We start from the raw sequence: 21,753 nt of genomic DNA, 5'->3' as shown, positions 1-21,753 counted from the left end.
TTCTCACTCAGATCTTGCGTCCTTTGTGGGTAGGTTGAGGGTTGAGGGTTGGTTGAGTGACCTGAATTCCCAGGTCATTCCAGGGCCTAGCACGCAGCAGCAGCCTCTCTCCGGTGTAAATGCTTTGTGTAAGAAGAAAAAGAGAAACGGCAGGGAACGCAGGGGCTTTGAAGCTCCTCCTTGGACTTTCATACGTTTCTTCCGTCACTTTCTCTCTCAGTCGATCGGCCAAAGCCTGACATCAGCAGGCAAGGAGACCCCATCCTCTCTACCAGGGAAACCGACTCAGCAGACCCTGAGGCGAAGCAGGGATGAGGGGCACTGACCACGCACAGTCGAAATTCCAGATCCCCAAAACCTTAACAGCTAATAGCCTACTGCTGACTGGAAGCCTCACCCATGGTATAAAAAGTGCATTGACACGTATGTTACATGTTACCTGTCTTATACACCGCATTCTTACAATAAAGTCAGCTAAGGAAAAGGAAATGCTATTGTGAGAATCATAAGGAGGAGGAAGTAAGATCATTAACTGGAAGTGGATCATCATGAAGGTCTTCATCCTCGTGGTCTGCGCCTGCAGTAGGCGGAGGAGGAGGAGGGGTTGGTCTTGCTGTCTCACGGGTGGCACAGGCAGAAGGAAATCCACAGATAAGTGGACCCACGCCATCCAAACCCACGTTGTTCAAGGCTCAGTTACAGTTGGGAACGGTAGCCCCTGTTGCAGTCCACACCCTTGCTCATCCGTATTCATGTCCCTCTCTTCAGCTGCAAAATACACTCCTCCCCTCCTGCAGGGAGACACCCCAAAAGTCCCATCCAGCTGTAACACCAGATTCAAGCTCTAGAATCTCATGATGCTCATCAAATCTGGGTGTGGCCCCTCTTGGTCTGGAAACAAAAACTAAAAGACAAATCACTCCCCACCCTCGCCGGACGCAAACGCACACTTGACATGTGGCGGTGGACCAGGGTCAGGCAACCACGGAAACGTTCCCAGCTGGAAAGCAAAGAGGGGGACGCCCATAGTGGTCGGAGGCGCCGAGCAATTCTGAAACCCTGTTGGACAAAAACCTTGGGGCGAGGAGGGTTTTTTTGTTTTTTTTCATTAGATGCTTCTGCTTCCTAAGAATGACCCTTGATGGCGTTGTTCTCCAAGATTCCCAGGAGCGCTGTCTTTTCCCATTATTCCTCTACTTCTCCTATGAGGGCGTTGGGCAGCACACCCTTCCCGGGACCCGTGTAGCTTATCCTTGTAATTGCCTGGGCGCAAAGGTTGGGAAACCCAGAGATCCTTTACGTTTGGAACAGTTACAGCGTCTTTTAATCCAAGATTGTTGGCTCCTGGCCAGAACAGTTCTCTCCAGGACTTAGACATATTTTTATCTGAGTCCAATCAGTTTATGCTAATAACCACATCCGCAATTATTTTTGAGACATACCTCTCTGTAAACTTGATAACAGGCTTCCTAGGAGAGTCACTTAACACATTCACAGATGTTTTAAGGAGGCCCTGATTTGCTTTAATAGGGCTGTATTATAAAGCATTTCTTTATTTGATCTCTTCTTAGTAGGAGACGAGAAACAGTTGCTTCTGGTGTAGTGCCTGTAATCCCAGCACTTTGGGAGGCTGAAGCCAGAGTAGTTCTTGAGGCCAGGAGTTCAAGACCAGCCTGGCTAACATGGTAAAACCCCATCTCCAGTAAAAACACAAAAATCAGCCAGGTGTGGTGACGTATACCTATAATCCCAGCTTGTTAGAAATCTGAGGTGGGCAACATAGCGAGACCCTGTCTCTATGAAAAATACAAAAATCAGCTGGATGTGATGGGGTGTGCCTGTAATCCCAGCTTCTTGGGAGGCTGAGGCAGGAGGATCACTTGAACCTGGGAGGTGGAGGTTGCAGTGAGCTGAGATCATGCCACTGCACTCCAGCTTGGGTGACAGAGCAAGACTCCATCTCAATAATAATAATAATTAATTAATTTAAAATACCTGGCTATGGTGGTACACATCTGTAGCCTTAACTGCTCAGGAAGCTGAGGCAGGAGGATCACTCAAGCCCAGAAGTCTGAAGCTGCAGTGAGCTGTGACCACACCACTGCCCTTCAGCCTGGACCACAGAGCGAGAACTTGTCTCTAAAAAAAAATCCCAGAAATTTGGAAAGGGGGCTTTGAGAAATGTGGGGGATAGGAAGGTCACGGATGATTGTGAGAAAAGAGAAACAATTGCTTCTTTCAATGCTGCAAGACCAGGAATTTCTGGGTTCCTTTTATGTTTGGTTTGCAAACCAGCCAAGTCAGTCCCGAGCTCATCTCTTCCTTGCAGTGCTCTGTTGGATGGAGCTAATTACACGTGTGAATCAGGGCATTTTGTTTCACAAGCTTTTTACCTAAGGCCACAGGACTCGGATTCAATATCCGTCTGCCCTCCCGGGTGTCACAAGCAACAGTTACACCAAACGTTTTGCTGTTGCGTAACGGGGATCTCTGTCTTTCCAGCGTCCGGTCAAGGTCTTCTCATTTTTCACGGCCTGGCTCTGGAACCAGTACGCCATATGTTAGAATTTTGGTTATACCAGCCTCTTAGTTTTATGTACCAATTTCTCTATTTTTGACATAGACCAGCAACGGTCTAAGTACGCTGCGGCAGCAAACAAGCCCCAAATCTCAGTGGCTCATAACGAAACGGGGTATTCCTGACATGAGTCGTCCACCGTGGTTCAGCTGCAGGTACTCCCCACTTTATCCTCATTCCGAAACCCAGGCGGAAGGAGCAGCCCCTATCTGGGGCATGCAATTCTCATAGCAGAGGGATTGAACCAATGTTAGAACCACACGATGATTCGCAAAGCTGTGAATCGGATGTGGCATATGTGACTTCTACTCACATTGCATTGGCCAAGAAAGTGACAGTGGCAAACGTAATATAAATGGAGTGGGGAAGTGCAGTCCTCTCTCGGGGAGGGGCAGGATGTCACCAGGAACTCTGCAGCTCTTCATCAGCAGTTTTTCTTCATGAACATGACTTTGAACTTGTGGTTTTAACTTGTTAGAACACGATTCATGGCCAGGCACAGGGGCTCACGCCTGTAATCCCAGCTATTTGGGAGGCTGAGGCAGGAGGATCACTTCTGCCCAGAAGTTCAAGGCTGCAGTGAGCCATGATGACACCACTGGATGCCAGCCTGGGTGACAGAACAAGACCCTGTCTCTAAAAATTTTTTTTGAATAAAGATACATAATTAGGCCAGGCGTGGTGGCTCATGCCTGTAATCCTAGCACTTTGTGAGGCTGAGGTGGGCGGATCACTTGGGGTCAGGAGTTGTAAACTAACGTGGCCAACATGGCGAAATCCTGTCTCTACTAAAAATACAAAAAAAGAAAATAGTCAGGCGTGGTGGTGGGTGCCTGTAATCCCAGCTAGTAGGGAAGCTGAGGCAGGAGAAGCGCTTGAACCCAGGAGGCGGAGGTTGCCGTGAGCCAAGATCTTGCCACCGCACTCCAGCCTGGGCGACAGAGCAAGATTCTGTCTCAAAAAAAAAAAAAAAAGATACATACTTAAAGCAATATGGGAATTGCCAGTGCGTTGGTAAACTATAAAATTTTTATGGACATATGCATTGTATGAAGGGTTTCACCGTTCTGGAGATACGCAGGGTCGACAGCACACGGCTGGGTGAATAGGAAACCAGACTGGGAGGTGGCATTTCTTTCCTCCAAGAATCTAAAGTGAAGGGAATATGTTCCACCCTCTGTTGCCCCAGTAAGTCCCTGCAAGTTCATGAGTATGCTTGGAGCTGAACGGGATGGAACACTGCTCCTCTGAGATCCTGACACACGGAGACGAGTTTCTGCAGAGCAGCCGTGGGTCTGCCTGCCGTGGCCAAGCCAGCGTCCCGTCTGTGCCTGCTGCTGACCACCCCCTGCCCTTTGTCTCCACAGTTCGACATGCAGAGGATAACTCTGGAAGAGCTGAAGCACATTCTCTATCACGCCTTCCGAGACCACCTAACGATGAAGGACATCGAGAACATCATCATCAACGAGGAGGAGAGCCTGAATGAGACCTCAGGGAACTGCCAGACAGAGTTCGAAGGAGGTAGGTGCCCCTGCTGCCACCCCCTCCCCGTCTGGGGCGGCCAAAGCATCACTTTCTCTCTGTGAAAAATCTGTTGACACACAGGCTCCCGGGCTGATGTGGCTTGTCCCGAAGTCAAAAATCCAGGACTGAGGTTCAAAGGCTTTTTTGCTAAGAAGTGATGGGTTTCATTTTCTCTGTCGTTTTCCGCCAAATTCTACATTTTTTTGCAGAATCTCCAATTGCCCCTGTCCTTCCTCCCAAGGCTCTCTGAGGTCCGTGTGTGATGAGATGTGTGGTTTTGTGCTGTTTGCCTTTTCTCGGTTGTGGCTGCCTGGGGCAGAGCAAAAAGCCTGTTCTGCCGGTCGGCACACTCGGGTTGAGTCCGTTGTGTGACCTTGGGCAAGGGATGAACCTGCCCTTGTGTTTCCTCATCTCTAAACAGCAGGATAATTACACCTGCTTCGCAGAATTCTTGGGAATGGATGACCTCTGTGTTCACAAACGCACTGGCCAAAAAAAGGAACCAGGGACAGAGTCTTCTCATGAACTTACCCAAGTAGTTACAAAAGAAATAAGCTTCTCTGGAGGGCAAGAAAGAGACCCACGAAAGGTTGGGTTTTTTTTTTTCTTCTTCCTTTTTTCTTTTTTCTTTTTCTTGGATTCATGAAAAAAGAAATTAAAGAAAGAAAGAAAAAGAACCTAACGAATCTAATCAGTAGAGAATTCCTGGGAAGCAAAATGATTTCACCCTTCTTTCCAAGTTCAAAAATCACAGTGGCTTTAAGCCCTGGTGCATAGAAAAAAAATGTTTTTAATTACATTAAAACATCATCTGGCAGGCTATCAGTGACTTTCCTGTTCAATGCTGACATGTCTTAAGGAGGCCAAATTTTTTTTTCTTTTTTTTTATAAGCATTTAAACAAGTCAGTATACATAGTTGGGAAGCTGTCACACAGACCAGGAAGGATGTATTTGGTTGTGCAGTCTCCGGGCTGTCTCCCTTAGAGCCGGTGAGCGCTGTGGCGGGAAGCTAGTGGGCTTGGGGCTGAGCCGGTCCCAGACACCAGGACTGTCCTTCCAAACCCGGGCTCCCACCAGCCCTGTGTGGGCTGAGCGGCTGCATCATGGAGCCAGCATTAGGGGCCGTGACAGGAGGGAACAGGAGATGGCGTATACTCCAAGCTCGCAAACAATGGAAGAGAGGGCGTAGTGGAGACTGTTGCAAAGCAGAGAACAATGATCTTTTCTGAAGTCACTCAAATTTAAACATTGCAAAAATGCCATGTGCATCAAACAAAATCCAGCTGTGGTCCTGAAGCTGCCTGGGTCTCCCAGCTGTGACAACAGGGCAGTAGCATTGATGACTATGTTTGGAGTAGGGGGGTCACACTGATTTTTTTGTGTGTATGTGAATGGTTTCTCTCTTGTTACCCAGGCTGGAGTGCAATGGCGCAATCTCAGCTCACTGCAACCTCTGCCTCCTGGGTTCAAGTGATTCTCCTCTCTCAGCCTCCTGAGTAGCTGGGATTACAGGCGTGTGCTGCCACACCTGGCTAATTTTTTTTTTTTTTTTTTTTTGGTATTTTTAGTAGAGACAAGATTTCACCATGTTGGCCAGGCTGGTATCGAACTCCTGACCTCACATGATCCACCCGACTCAGCCTCCCAAAGTTCTGGGTTTACAGTTGTGAGCCACCGTGCCCGGCCAGGTCACACTGATCTTACAAGGGCAGGATGGGGTGGTCACAGCAAGGCCATTTCCAGCAGGGCATGCAGGGGTCTTTCAAGGGTGAGGAGGGGTGAGGAGAGGAGGGCAGAGACTGGGGACCGAAACTTGGGAAAACAGCAGACCTGGCCTCCCCCGTGCACCACGCTCCAGGCTGACGGACCATGTGCCGCCATGCTGAAAGTCTGTGGAGCTCAAGCCCTCGACTGCCCGTGAGCACTCTTGAGATGTGTGGGGAAGGATATTTTTGGGTATCGTTTCATTTTCCACAAAAGCCTTTGTTGATAGATCAGTGTTTTGTTCAGAGAAATGTCATAGATCTTAGTAACGTGGGAAAGGCCAGGCTATACTGGGAAATAATATAAAGTCTAAGCCCTTTTTATTTCTCAAAACCTTATACATTAATAAATGCTTTAATGATTCATCAAAAGCTTACTTATACTTAACGTAATGATTGATAGCAATTATAATAATAATCATAATTATCTTACAATTTTATGATATATGGTGTTTATAATTGTTTATTATTACAAATAATTATTGCTTATTGGTTAATTAACAATTGTAAGTCCCTTAATGCAGTGCCTGGACTAATCATTATTACCATTATTAATTACCATCAATAATTATTAGTCCAGACACTGCACTAAGTGGCTTACAGTTATTAGCCATTATGGTAATAATTATTACCATAATTAATATTGTCATAATATGGTAATAATTATGATATCATCTAACCATACCTAGCCATTGCCTAACCAGTAACTCTGGTAATAATTTTTGTATTTTAGTTTTTATTTTTTGAGACAGAGTCTTGCTCCATTGCCCAGGCTAGAGTGCAGTGTGCAATCTCAGCTCACTGCAACCTCTGCCTCCTGGGTTCAAGCCATTCTCCTGTCTCAGCCTCCCGAGTAGCTGGGATTACATGTGTGTACCACCACGCCCAACTAATTTTTGTATTTTTAGTAGAGATGGGGGTTTCACCATGTTGGTCAGGCTGGTTTTGAACTCCTGACCTCGTGATCTACCTGCCTTGGCCTCCCAACGTGCTGGGATTACAGGTGTGAGCCTGTTAGTCCAGGCACTGCACTAAGTGTCTTAAAATTTATTATCTTACTTCATTTACAAAAGCCGTTATTTTGTAATTTGCGTGTTATATTTTTATATGATCTCTGGGACCTTCATTACATAATCCTTTTGGATATTTTTATCTCAGAGAACTTTTATAGAGCATTATGTCACAGTTGTTTGTTCCCAAACATAAGCTCATCTGTGTTTGTGTTTAAGAATTTTCCAAGATTGGTTATGAGCAAAGTCATGGTTGAACATATTTAATACTCACAGGCCTCTCCACATGCAGGAAGGAGCCTCCCTGATTGCATTTGGGCCGAGGTGTCTAGGAAGAGAATACTGAGGGCCTGAGTCTACCTGCTCTGCAACCTAGGACTGAGGACTTTGTCTGAGACCCTGTGGCTCACCTTAGACCCCTCACTTCTATATTGCTCCCATATCCGCAAGTTCCTCTCCCTTCTTCTATCAAGACCTGACTGCACAGTTGCATTGCTTCTACCTCCGAAATCTCTCTCTCCTCTCAGCCTTCAGCCCTTTGGGGCCTCCCCATCTCCCCTAAACTGTCAACTCCTCCCTATCCTCTTTTGCTCTTAGCCTAAGCTGTATGCCTTGTCCAGCCACCTCAAGTATGCCCTTCCTGACATTCTGTTACAGGACCACCAGGTTCCTATGCTCACTGTTGAGTAATAGACCAACACGCTGAGACAGCAGGGTTTGCCGCAGAGAAAGAGTTTAATGACTGACTGTAGGGTAGCTGAGCAAGGATACAGGAGGAATCCTCAAATCCATTCCCTGAGTAGTTTTGAGCTAGGATTTTTAAGGGGATTGTGGCGGGCAAGGGACTGAAAAATTAATTAGGGATGTTGATTTAGGATGTGGAAACTTAATTCTTTGGCAAGTCCGCTTCCCGTGGGGTCCTTCAGATCAGCTGAAATCAGTAGTCTCATTGATATGCGGAACCTAAGGAATATCTCAAAGGGAAAACTTAACATTTTATACTGTTCAAGTTGTCATCAATAGGGCAATTAAGGGGAACTATAATTGCACATGTGTGTATGTGTGTGTGTAAGAGAGAGAACCTGGCTTCTTCTTCATTAATGTTGATTTTTAAGTTCTGTGGTACATGTACAGGACGTGCAGGTATGTTACACTTAAATGTGTGCCATTGTAGTTTGCTGCACCTATCAACCCATTACCTAGGTATTAAGCCTAGCATGCATTAGCTATTTTTTCTGATGTTCTCCTCCCCATTCCCAACCACCCCCCCAACATGTGTTCTCATTGTTCAGCTCCCACTTATAAGAACATGTGGTGTTTTGGTTTTCTTTTCCTGTGTTGATTTGCTGAGGATGATGGCTTCCAGCTCTATCCATGTCCCTGTGAGGACATGATCTTGTTCCTTTTTATGGCTGCATAGTATTCCATGGTTTATATGTACCACATTTCCAGTCTGTCAGAAGACAGTGTGGCAATTCCTCAAAGATCTAGGGCCAGAAATACCACTAGACCCAGAAATCCCATTACTAGGTATATTCCCAAAGGAATATAAATCATTATGTTATAAAGAACTATATTCTTATAACAGGTGCTATGTGATTCTGGGGCAATAGCCAGCAAACGCCTATGAGGAAGCAGGCTGGAAAGCAAGCTGATCTCATGATCAATGCTGAGTGTGAAGCAAATGTCATTTATTTTCATTTCTCTACTGTCCTCCTTTAAGTTTCTAAGGTCATAGGGACAGTTCAATCCCAGATTCCCGACTCACTCTGTTGGCTCACTCCATCCCAAGTCTTCATCTATCCAGCACCTAACTGTGAAGAGTCCAGGTGGTTTCCTTTATTTCTTCCAAGTGATGGAATTATTTTCTCTTTAAACTGAATCCTCCTGGCAATCCCATATGACCAACAATAGGGAAGGGAATGGGCTGGGTCTCTACCCTAAGCCCCAGAGCCCCAACTCAGGTCTTCTTCACTTCTGCTAACCCACCCCTCACCCCCAGGAAGTTCCTTCCTGCTGCTGTCATTAGATCAAGCAGCTAATCACGTTCCTTAGGAAGGTCTTTGCCATCAAAAGATGGAAGAGGGCGTCTGCCTCTGTATCAGAAACTAGGAGATGGGCAAAGAAACAGACATTTCATGACAGAGATGGAATTGAAAGAAGCCCACATCTGATGGCTGGGAGTTTGGCAGAGTTGGAGGGAGAACTGAGATCCAGAGCATGGAAAAGGCTTCAAAATGCTGCTGTGGGCAGCGTAAGTGACAAAAACTCAGTTAGGAATTCGTGGGAGGACTTGAGATGCCAGCAGCATCCTTTTTTTGTTGTTGTTTAGTTTTTTTGGGATGGAGTTTCACTCCTGTTGTGTAGTGCAATGGCACAGTCTCAGCTCACTGCAACCTCTGCCTTCTGGGTTAAAGCGATTCTCCTGCCTCAGCATTCTGAGAAGCTGGGATTGCAGGCAAGCGCCACCAAGCCTGGTTAATTTTTGTATTTTTAGTAGAGACAGGGTTTCACCATGTTTGCCAGGCTGGTCTGGAACTCCTGACCTCAAGTGATCCCCCTACTTTGGCCTCCCAAAGGGCTAGAATGACAGGTGTGAGGCACCAAGCTTAGTAAGTTTACTATATATATATATATATATATATATATATATATATATATATATATATATATATATATGTGTGTGTGTGTGTGTGTGTGTGTGTTCCAGACCAGGCTGGGTGACAGAGCAAGACTCATCTATATATATATTTATATACTATAAATTATATATATATAATTTATGTATATTTATAATTTATATATAATATATAAATATTATATAAATTATATATAAATATAATTTATATAATTATATAAATTATATATAATTATATTTATATATAAATTATATATAAATATAATTCTATATATTTATAATATATAATTAATATAATTCTATATATTTATAATATATAATATAATTCTATATATTTATAATAATTAATATAATTCTATATATTTATAATAATTAATATAATTCTATATATTTATAATTAATATAATTCTATATATTTATAATTAATATAATTCTATATATTTATAATTAATATAATTCTATATATTTATAATTAATATAATTCTATATATTTATAATTAATATAATTCTATATATTTATAATAATTAATATAATTCTATATATTTATAATAATATAATTCTATATATGTATAATATAATTCTATATATTTATAATAATTAATATAATTCTATATATTTATAATAATTAATATAATTCTATATATTTATAATATATAATTAATATAATTCTATATTTATAATATATAATTAATATAATTCTATATATTTATATATATTTATAATACATAATTATATATGACATATATATATTTATAATATATATAATTTATATATATTATATATAATTTATATATCTACATATAAAGAGTCTTGCTCTGTCACCCAGCCTGGTCTTGAACATATATATATATGCTTGTTATATATATAAAATAAAGAGAGTCCGTCTCTGTCACCCAGGCTGGAGTGCAGTGGCAGGTTCATAGCTCACTGAAACCTGAAACTCCCCCTGCTTCAGCCTCCTGAGTAGCTGAGACTGCAGCCATGCCACCATGCCAGGCTAGTATTTTTACTTTTGTAGAAGCAGGGTCTTTTTATATCACCCAGCCTAGTCTTGAATTCATGGCTTCAAATGATCCTCCCACCTCAGCCTCTCAAAGGGCTGATATTACAGGCATGAGCCATTGTGGCTGGCCCATGTTATAGCAATGATTGTATTTTTCATTTGTCTGAGTCTTGGGTCTGATCATTTTACTAAGAGGTGTTAAGATAGTCTTCATTAAATGAGCAATATTGACCATTCCTTCTATATGAATGAAAGAATAAAGAAAAAAGTAATTTAGGGTCCCCAAGAGCATGGCACTCTTGATGGGAAAGGTTTTAGTTTGGGTTTTCGTTATCTTTACTTGTTTAATTTTTAGATAACAAGTAAAGGTAATTTTGTTATCTTATTACCTTGTTTAACACACACACGCATGCATGCACACACACAGCCCCTCCTATATGCCAGTCTGCCTTATCTTTGTGGTGGGAGAGCCCTGCAGTCATATGGGAGCATCAATGTTTTCATTTTTCTCCCAAAAAAGGGACAAGAAGAAACGGTATGAAACTGCAAGCTGGCTAGAGGGCAAGCCTGGCTGGACACGGTGGTTCCCGCCTATAATCCCAGTACTTTGGGAGGCTGAGGTGGGCAGATCAGCTGAGGTCAGGAGTTTGAGACCAGCCTGGTCAACATGGTGAAACCTTGTCTCTACTAAAAATACAAAAGTTAGCTGGATGTGGTGGCGGGCACCTGTAATCCCACGTAATCTCAGCTACTGAGAAGGCTGAGACAGGAGGATTGCTTGAACCCAGGAGGTGAAGGTTGCAGTGAGCCGAGATGGCATCACTGCACTCTATCCTGGGCAACAGAGTGACACTCTGTCAAAAAAAGGCAAGCCTTTCTGACTTCTCCAGGGAACTCCTGTCTCAGAGGCTCACATCACAGGGAGAACTCATTTTGCTAGAGCACCAAAAGCAGTCTCCTACAGAAGCGCTTTTGCAGGCAGGGAGGAGACTAGAAGGTGCTCCCTCAGGGGCTCTGCAGTCGGCCTTCCCGTCATTCACACCTGGCTTCCAGACTGAAAATCACTCAGACTGAATGAGTCAGGTGCTGACCACATTCCACCCACGGTGCTAGGTGCTTTGTGCATATGAATTCATTTCACCCCTCTGAATTCAGGAACTCTCTGGCATTATGTATTCGAACCTTTTCTGTCCCCAATGCCATGAGATTTGGTTAAAAGCATGACTTTCAGGCACTCCCAGCCCCTCAGATATCTCTGAATCCCCTAATTAAGGTAAAATATGTTTGATATACTTTTTTTGAGACAGGGTCTTGTTCTGTCACCCAGGCTGGAGTGCAGTGGCACAATCTCAGCTCACTGCAACCTCCACCTCAGGGGTTCAAGCAATTCTCCTGCCTCAGCCTTCCGAGTAGCTGGGATTGAAAGCATGCATCACCATGCTCAGCCAATTTTTGTGTTTGTAGTAGAGACTGGGTTTCACCATGTTGGCCAGGCTGGTCTCAAACTCCTGACCTCAAGTGATTCCCCCTCCTCAGCCTCCCAAAGTGCTGGGATTACAGGCATGAGCCAACATGCCCAGCTTGATATACTTCTGTGTTACTTGTCAATCTTCATGTCCTACTTATTTGGAAAAATTACCATGTCCTGGCAACATAGCAAGAACCTCTTCTTTACAAAAAGAAAATTATTTAATTTGCCAGGCACGGTGGTGCATGCATATAGTCTCAGCTGTTTGGGAGGCTGACGTGGGGAGATCACTTGAGCCCGGGGTTCAAGACTGCAGTGAGCTATGATTGCACCAGTGCACTTGAGCCTGGGCAACAGAGTGAGACCCCAACTCTGAATAAAGAACTTACCAAGGACGGATCCAAGATGGCCGATTAGGAACAGCTCAGGATTGCAGCTCCCAGTGAAAGCATGGATGGTAAGTGGACACCGCATATCCAGACGGATTTTTATTGCCCACAGATCAGGAGATTCCACCAGGCAGAGGAGCCCCACGGGTCACCAGTGCTGCTGTTTTGGCTGGCGCTGCAGTTCTCTGCACAAAATACACGAGTCCGGATGCCATTTTAGCTGGTGATTGGAGCTCCTGGAAGACAGACTCACCCATTAAACTAATAAAAAAAGGGGACTGAAACAGGGAGTTAGGCCAGGAGATTCCAGGACAAAAAAGCACCACGAATCTCAGCACAGCTGTTTCAGCACACGCAGTGGGTCACTGCATGGGAAATCACACAGATCCCGGTGCCTTTTCAACAGGCAACTGGAACACCTGGGAGAGAGTTGACTGTTCGACTAAAAAAAAAAAAAGGCTCTGAGGCAGAGAGCCAGGTGATCGGGCTCGGCTGGTCCCACCTCCACAAAAAAACAGCCATCTGAAATGCTCTGGACTGAGAGTTTCACAGCAAGCACAGCTGAACCTGGGATGGTCCAACTCTGTCGGGGAGGGGCGTCCGCCATTACCACTACGGAGGTAGTCCATGACTGCTGAGGAAGCCCGCTGTTGCCAAGGCAGCCCACCGCTACAGAGAGAGTCCACCATTACAAAGGTGGGCTGCCGTTGCTGAGGCAGTTCCAACTACACCCGTATAAACAAGACTGCAGGGACGTTCACACGGCAGCTGCGCAGAGCCCACAGAGCTCAGCAAAGCCTCTGCAGGCAAACAGTGACTAGGAGGCCTCCTCGCTGGGCAGGGCAGCCCTGAAAAAAAAGGCAGTAGCACAACAGTAACTCATAAATAAAGCCCTAACACCCTGGGACAGAGAACCTGGGGAAAAGAAATGCAGGGCAGGGGGGTCTGAGTTCTGCTGCAGCAGACTTAAACGTACCTGCCCAGCAGCTCTGAATGAACAACAGAGCTCACAGCTCGGCACCTGAGCTCCTATAAAGGACAGACTGTCTCCTCAAGCAGCTCCCTGACCCCCAAATATCCAAAGAGTCACCTCATAAAGGAGAGCTCAGACTGACAACTGGTGGGTATCCTTCTGGGACAAAGATAGCAGAAGACACCAGCAGCAACCCTTACTGTTCTGCAGCCACTGCAGGTGATCCCCAGGCATGCAGAACCTGGAGTGGACCTCAGCAGTCCTACAGCAGAGGGGCCAGACTGTTAGAAGGAAAACTAAGAAACAGAAATAACTTCATCATAAACAAACTGAATGTCCACTCAGAGACCCAATCTGAATGTCAACAACACAAAGATGACAGGTGGGTAAACCCACAAAAACGGGAAGAAACCAGCGCAAAAAGGAAAACACCTGAAACCAGAACACCTCTCCTCCTACAAGGGATCACAACTCCTCACCAGCAAATGAACAATGCTGGATGGAGAATGAATGTAATGAATTAACACAATCAGGCCTCAGAAGGTGGGTAATAAGAAACTTCTCTGAGCTAAAAGAACATGTTCTAACCCAATGCAAAGAAACTAAGAACTTTGAAAAAAGATTTGACGAAATGCTAACAAGAACAAACAACTTAGAGAGGAATATAAGTGAATTGATGGAGCTGAAAACACAACATGAGAACTTTGTGAAGCATACACAAGTTTCAACAGCCAAACTGAACAGAAGAAAGGATGTCGGAGGTCAAAGGTCAACTCAATGAATTAAAACGAGAAGGCAAGATTAGAGAAAAAAGGGTAAAAAGGAATGAAAAAATTCTCCAAGAAATATGGGACTATGTGAAAAGACCTAATCTACGTTTGATAGGTGTACCTGAATGTGATGGAGAGAATGCATCCAAGCTGGAAAATACACTTCAGGATATTATCCAGGAAAACTTCTCCAATCTAGCAAGGCAGGCCAATATTCCAGTCCAGGAAATACAGAGAACACCACAAAGATATTCCTCAATAAGAGCAGCCCCAAGGCACATAATCGTCAGATTCACCAGGGTTGAAATGAAGGAGAAAATGCTAAAGGCAGCCAGAGAAAAAGGTCAGGTTACCCACAAAGGGAAGCCCATCAGACTCACAGCAGATCTCTCAGCAGAAACTGTAGAAGCCAGAAGAGAGTGGGGACCAATATTCAACATCCTTAAAAAAAAGAACTTTGAACCTGGAATTTCATATTCAGCCAAACTATGCTTCATAAGTGAAGGACTAATAAAATCCTTACAAACAAGCAAGTACTCAGAGATTTCATCATCACCAGGCCTGCTTTACAAGGATTCCCGAAAGAAGCACTAAACATAGAAAGGAACAACCAGTACCAGCCACTCCAAAACAAAACCAAATGGTAAAGAGCATCAACACAATGAAGAAACTGCATGACCTAACGGGCAAAACAACAGCTAGCATCAAAATGGCAGGATCAAATTCACACATAAAAATATTATTAACTCTAAATGTAAATGGGCTAAACACTCCAATCAAAAGACACAGACTGGCAAATTGGATAAAAAGCCAAAACCCATTGGTGTGCTGTATCCAGGAAACATATCTCACATGCAAAGATACAGAAAGGCTCAAAATAAAGGGATGGAGGAAGATTTACCAAGCAAATGAAGAGGGAAAAAAAAAAAAAAAAAAAAAAAAACAGGAGTTGCAATTCTCATCTCTGATAAAATAGACTTTAAACCAACAAAGATCAAAAGAAACAAAGAAGGACATTACATAATGGTAAAAGGATCAATGCAACAAGAAGAGCTAAGGACCCTAAATATATATGCACCCAGTACAGGAGCACCCAGATATATAAAGCAAGTTCTTAATGACTTACAAAGAGACTTAGAGCCCCACACAATAATAGTGGGAGACTTTACACCCCATTTTCAATATGAAGATACATCAGTAAGACAGAAAATAAACAAGGATATCCAGAACTTGAACTGAAACCTGGACCAAGCAAACCTAATAGACATTTACAGAACTCACCAACCCCAAATCCACAGAATATACATTCTTCTCAGCACCATGTCACACCTACTCTAAAATTGACCACATAACTGGAAGTAAATCACTCCTCAGCAAATGCAAAAGAGTGGAAATCATGACAAACAATCTCTCAGACCACAGTGCAACCAAGGTATAACTCAGAAACTAACTCAGAACTGCACAGCTTCATGGAAACTGAACAACTGGCTCTTGAATGTCGACTGGATAAACAATGAAATGAAGGCAGAAATAAAGATGTTCTTCGAAACCAATGAGAACGAAGACACAACATACCAGAATCTCTGGGACACATTTAAAGCAGTCTCTAGAGGAAAATATATAGCAATGAGTGCCCACATGAGAAGAAAGGAGAGATCTAAAATTGACACCCTATCATCAAAATTGAAAGAGCTAGAGGAGCAAGATCAAAAAAACTCAAAACCTAGCAGAAGACAGGAAATAACTAAGATCAGAGCAGAACTGAAGGAAATAGAGACACAAAAAACTCTTCAAAAAAATCAATAAATCCAGGAGCTGGTTTTTGGAAAAGATCAACAAAATAGAACACTAGCCAGATTAATAAAAATGAGAAGAGAGAAGAATCAAAAAGATGCAATAAAAAATGATAAAGGGGATATCACCACAGATTCCAGAGAAATACAAACCATCATCAGAGATTATTACAAACAACTCTATGCACATAAACTAGTAAACCTGGAAGAAATAGATAAATTCCTGGACACTTACATCCTTTCAAGCCTAAACCAGGAAGAAGTGGAAACCCTGAAAATACCAATAACAAGGTCTGAAGTTGAGGCAGCAATTAATAGCCTACCACCCAAAAAAAAGCCCAGGTCCAGACGGGTTCACAGTCGAATTCTACCAGACATAAAAAGAGGAGCTGGTACCACTCCTTCTGAAATGAATCCAAACAATCCAAATAGAGGGAATCCTTCCCAAATCATTTTATGAGACCAACATCATTCTGATACCAAAACCTGGTAGAGACTGAGCAAGAAAAGAAAACTTAAGGCCAATATCCATGATGAACATAGATGCAAAAATCTGCAATCAAATACTGGCAAACGGATTGCAACAGCACATCAAAAAGCTTATCCACCATGATCAAGTAGGCTTCATCCCAGGGATGCAAGGCTGGTTCAACATACACAAGTCTATAAACGTAATTCACCACATAAACAGAACCAAAGACAAAAACCACAAGATTATCTTAATTGTTGCAGAGAAGGCCTTTGACAAAATTCACCAGCCCTTTATTCTAAAAACCCTCAATAAACTAGGTACTGATGGAACATATCTGAAATTAATAAAAGCTATTTACGACAAATGAACAGCCAATATCACACTGATTGGGCAAAGTCTGGAATCATTCCTTTTGAAATCTGGCACTAGACAAGGATGCCCTCTCTCACCACTCCTATTCAATATAGTACTGGAAGTTCTAGCCAGAGCAATCAGGAAAGAAAAAGAAAGAAAGCATATTCAAATAGGAAAGGAGGAAGTCAAATTATCTCTATTTGCAGATGACATGATTGTATATCTAGAAGACCCCATTGTCTCAGCCCAGAATCTCCTGAAACTGATAAGCAACTTCAGCAAAGTCTCAGGATACAAAATCAATGTGCAAAAATCACAAGCATTCCTATTACACCAGTAACAGACTTAAAGAGAACCAAATCAAGAACGAACTGCCATTCACAATTGCTACAAAGAGAATAAAATACCTAGAAATACAACTAACAAGGAATGTAAAGGACCTCTTCAAGGAGAACTACAAGCCATTGCTCAACGAAATAAGAGAGGATACAAACAGATGGAGAAACACTCCATGTTCATGGTTAGGAAGAATCAACATCGTGAAAATGGCCATACTGCCCAAAGTAATTTACAGATTCAACGCTATTCCCATCAAGCTGCCAATGACCTTCTTCACAGAACTGGAAAAAACACCTTAAACTTCATATGGAACCAAAAGAGAGCCCGCATAGCCAAGTCAATTCTAAGCAAAAAGAACAAAGCGGGAGGCATCACACTACCTGACTTCAAACTATACTACAAGGCTACAGTAATCAAAACAGCATGGTACTGGTACCAAAACAGAGATATAGACCAATGGAACAGAACAGAGGCCTCGGAAGCAATGCCACACATCTACAACCATCTGATCTTTGACAAACCTGACAAAAACAAGCAATGGGGAGAGGATTCCCTGTTTAATAAATGGTGTTGGGAAAACTGGCTAGCCATGTGCAGAAAGCAGAAACAGGACCCCTTCCTGACACCTTACACCAAAATTAACTCCAGATGAATTAAAGACTTAAACATAAGACCTAACACCATAAAAACCCTAGAAAAAAATATAGGCAAAACCATTCAGGACATAGGCATAGGCAAGGACTTCATGACCAAAACACCAAAAGCAATGACAACAAAAGCCAAAATAGACAAATGGGACCTAATCAAACTCCACAGCTTCTGCACGGCAAAAGAAACAGTCATTAGAGTGAATCGGCAACCAACAGAATGGGAAAAAATTTTTGCAGTCTACCCATCTGACAAGGGGCTGATACCCAGAATCTACAAAGAACTAAAACAGATTTACAAGAAAAAAACAAACAAGCCCATTCAAAAGTGGGCTAAGGATATGAACAGACACTTTACAAAAGAAGACATACACGAGGCCAACAAACGTATGAAAAAATGCTCATCATCACTGGTCATTAGAGAAATGCAAATTAAAACTACACTGAGATACCATCTCACGCCAGTTAGAATGGCGATCATTAAAAAATCTGGAGACAACAGATGCTGGAGAGGGTGTGGAGAAACAGGAACACTTTTACACTGTTGGTGGGAGTGTAAATTAGTTCAACCATTGTGGAAGACAGTGTGGCGATTCCTCAAGGACCTAGAAATAGAAATTCCATTTGACCCAACAATCCCATTACTGGGTATATATCCAAAGGATTATAAATCATTCTACTATAAGGACACATGTACACGAATGTTCATTGCAGCACAGTTTACAATAGCAAAGACCTGGAACCAACCCAAATGCCCATCAATGATAGACTGGACAGGGAAAATGTGGCACATATACACCATGGAATATTATACAGCCATCAAAAATGATGAGTTTGTGTTTCTTGTAGGGACATGGGTGAACCTGGAAACCATCATTCTCAGCAAACTTAAGAACAGAAAATCAAACACCACATGTTCTCACTCATAGGCGGGTGTTGAACAATGAGAACACATGGACACAGGGAGGGGAGCGTCACACACTGGGGTCTGTTGAGGGGAAATGGGGGAGGGACAGCGGGGGGTGGGGAGTTGGGGAGAGATAGCATGGGGAGAAATGCCAGATACAGGTGAAGGGGAGGAAGGCAGCAAATCACACTGCCATGTGTGTACCTATGCAACAATCTTGCATGTTCTTCACATGTACCCCAACACCTAAAATGCAATAAATAAATAAATTAAATTTAAATTTAAAAAAACTTACCAAGCCCACATGCCCATAACAGGTTGGACGTTTAAGTATGTATTCACCGAAAGCCCCCATTCACCATCCATGCTGAATAAGGGAGTTTTTAAAGACATTTTACTTCAGTTCCACAATTTTTAGGTACCAGTCATTTCTGCTTTTAGAGAACATAAGCTCAGTGACTCTGTGACACAGATTTGTAGCTGATTGTCTGGTCCCAGGTGCTGGCATCTATGGAATGCAGTGGCCTTTGTGGCTGAATCATCTCTCTGCCTGTCACCAGATTCTTATTAAGCGCCCCCTTGACAGCTTGTCCTATCTGTTAAGTTTGATAGTGCTGGCTCCCACAGTGTTCACTGCTTAATCCATATGGATACAGTCCAGGAGGAAGACAGTGGAAGAGAATTGTTGGGTCTGCCTGCCAAGTGCTGGCCATTTATTAGGATGGTGCATAAGTAATTGTGGTTTTGCCATTTAAAGGACTGGCAATTTTTTTTTTTTTTTTACAGTCGTGCTGTGTCACCCAGGCTGGAGTGCAGCGGCACAATCTCAACTCACTGCTCTGACTCCTGGGTTCAAGCGCTCCTCTCTCCTGCCTCATCCTCCCCAGCAGCCGGGATTACAAGCACCCACCACCATGCCCAGCTAATTTTTGTATTTAGTAGAGACAGGGTTTGACCATGTTGGCCAGTATGATCTCGAAATCCTGATCTCAGGCGATCCACCCACCTCGGCCTCCCAAAGTGCTGGGATTACAGGCAAGAGCCATTGTGCCCAGCAATGGCAAGTGTTTTAATGGCAAAAACTGCCATTACTTTTGCACCAACCTAATATTCACGCATTGCATTCAACCTTCTGTGTGCCTCCTAGAGGCAGGTTCTGTTGCCATTTTGGTATAGATGAGGAAACTGAGGCTCTGCAAGTAAAGTCATGTTTCCCAAGTCAAATAGTGCCTAAGAATTTTAACCTGCAACCTGGGCCACCTGACAAAATCCTGTCTCTGCAAAGAAAAACTCACCAGCCGTGGTGGCAGGTGCCAGTGGTCCCAGCTACTCAGGAGGCTGAGATGGGAGTCTTACTTCAGTCCAGGTGGTTAAGGCTGCAGTGAGCCATGATCGTCTGAGTGACAGAGTGAGACCCTGTCTCAATTTTTTTTATAAAAAGAATTTTAACTGGACAAAGAAAATGTGTCACATGTACGCCATGGAATACTATGCAGCCATAAAAAGGAATGGGATCATGTTCTTTGCAGGGACATGGATCAAGCTGGAAGCTATCATCCTCAGCAAAGTAACACAGGAACAGAAAACCAAACACTGCATATTCTCACTCATAAGTGGGAGCTGAACTATGAGAACACATGGACACAGGGAGGGGAACATCACGCCCCAGGGCCTGTCATGGGGGGCAATGGGAAGGAGAGCATCAGGAGAAACAGCAAATGCACAAAGGGCTTAACTCCTACATGACGGGTTGCTGGGTGCAGCAAACCACCGCTCACACGTTTACCTCCGAAACAGACCTGCACATTCTGCACATGTATCCTGGAACTTTAAATAAAAAAATTTTTTAATTGCTCAGTCAAAAAAAAAAAAAAGAAAAAGAATTTTCACCTGAGTCTACCTGGCAAAGCCGTATCCTGTCCTCTTCGCTGGTCACCCCGGGTCGTTCACCTGGGCGGAAGCATTTCAAAGTCTTTGACACAAAACGGTGCTTCCTCGGCGTACTCGTTTTCCATTTCATCTCAACGAAAGCATGTTACATTTGGAAGCCGAGGAGAAGCGCAGCGAGATCTGTGTGCGTCCTCTCAAGACTCGCCCGCAAGTGCTGTCCCTAAGTGGAATACCAGCTGTCAGATTTTTCTAGACATTCTGACAACAGGCACGAGAGAGGCAAGTAAAGCAAAGTCACCCACCGGGGAATAAACAGTTTCTGTGAAAGACAAGTGGGGGCGGCTCGGAATCGCCCAGCGCCGCCCTGCCATGGACAAGAGAGACCAGTGCCAAGGCCGGTGACAGGCCCACAGGCCAGGCAGCCCCAGGAAGCTCCCTGAGCAAGATGTGTGGGTTCTCTTCCCAGCTCTGTGCCAACTAGCCGTGTGACCCTGGGAATGTTGGTTAACCTCTCTGCGCCTTATTCTCCTCATCCATCCCGTGAAAAGGCTGGATGATGACAAGCATATTTAGATACAGAAACTTCTGGGCTCAATGGAAGGTCAGAAGGAATTTTGCAGCCAAATCCAAAGTTCCCAGCTGAGACCCCCCCCGGGCCCCCGCTGAGGTCACAGCGTTCTTGTCGGGGCATCGAGTGAGCACGCGGATGGAGAGACCTGTCCCATCACCTGGCAGTGCACAATGGTTCTCTCATGCCCAGCTAAATGAAAAGGACACACTGTGTCATCAACGCCATCTGTTCCCAGCTCTCCTGTGCTGCTACTTTCCCGAAATACAATCTTTCTCCTTGGGTAGACATAGGAGGTTAAGGAGCGGAGGTCAGTAGCCAGTGATGAGACAGGGGTTTTCAAAGAGATTTGGGATTTCAGACAAAAAAGAACTTTCTTCTGTTTGCAGACCCTTCACAGCAAACCTGTAGGAGGGAATGAGATTCTCAAACACAAAGTAGAGACCGAGCTGGGCACGGCGGCCCACGCCTGTAATCTCAGCACTTTGGGAGGTCAAGTCAGTTGGCTCCCTGAGGTCAAGAGTTCGAGAGCAGCCTGACCAACATGGTGAAACCCCATCTCTACTAAAAATAAAAAAATTTTTTTAAAAATTAACTGGGTGTGGTGGAAGGTACCTGTAATCCCAGCTACTCAGGAGGCTGAGGCAGGAGAATCACTTGAA

At 43.7% G+C, this 21,753-nt stretch overlaps 1 protein-coding gene across 7 annotated transcripts in view; it reads left to right on the top strand.

Moving 5' to 3' along the window:
* Positions 1-21,753, top strand: part of CALN1 (calneuron 1) — a 611,938-nt gene that overhangs the window by 564,056 nt on the left and 26,129 nt on the right. For all 7 annotated transcript variants that reach the window (XM_074390736.1, XM_074390733.1, XM_074390735.1 and 4 more), the window contains one exon: positions 3,946-4,102. In XM_074390736.1, the coding sequence (XP_074246837.1) occupies positions 3,946-4,102 (157 nt within the window). The remainder of the gene's footprint in view (positions 1-3,945; positions 4,103-21,753) is intronic.

Source organism: Saimiri boliviensis, chromosome 20 (assembly GCF_048565385.1).
Source record: "Saimiri boliviensis isolate mSaiBol1 chromosome 20, mSaiBol1.pri, whole genome shotgun sequence".
In the NCBI taxonomy this organism is placed as follows: domain Eukaryota; kingdom Metazoa; phylum Chordata; class Mammalia; order Primates; family Cebidae; genus Saimiri; species Saimiri boliviensis.
The sequence above is the reverse complement of the archived record's forward strand: the minus strand, read 5'-3'. Positions and strand labels throughout refer to the sequence as shown.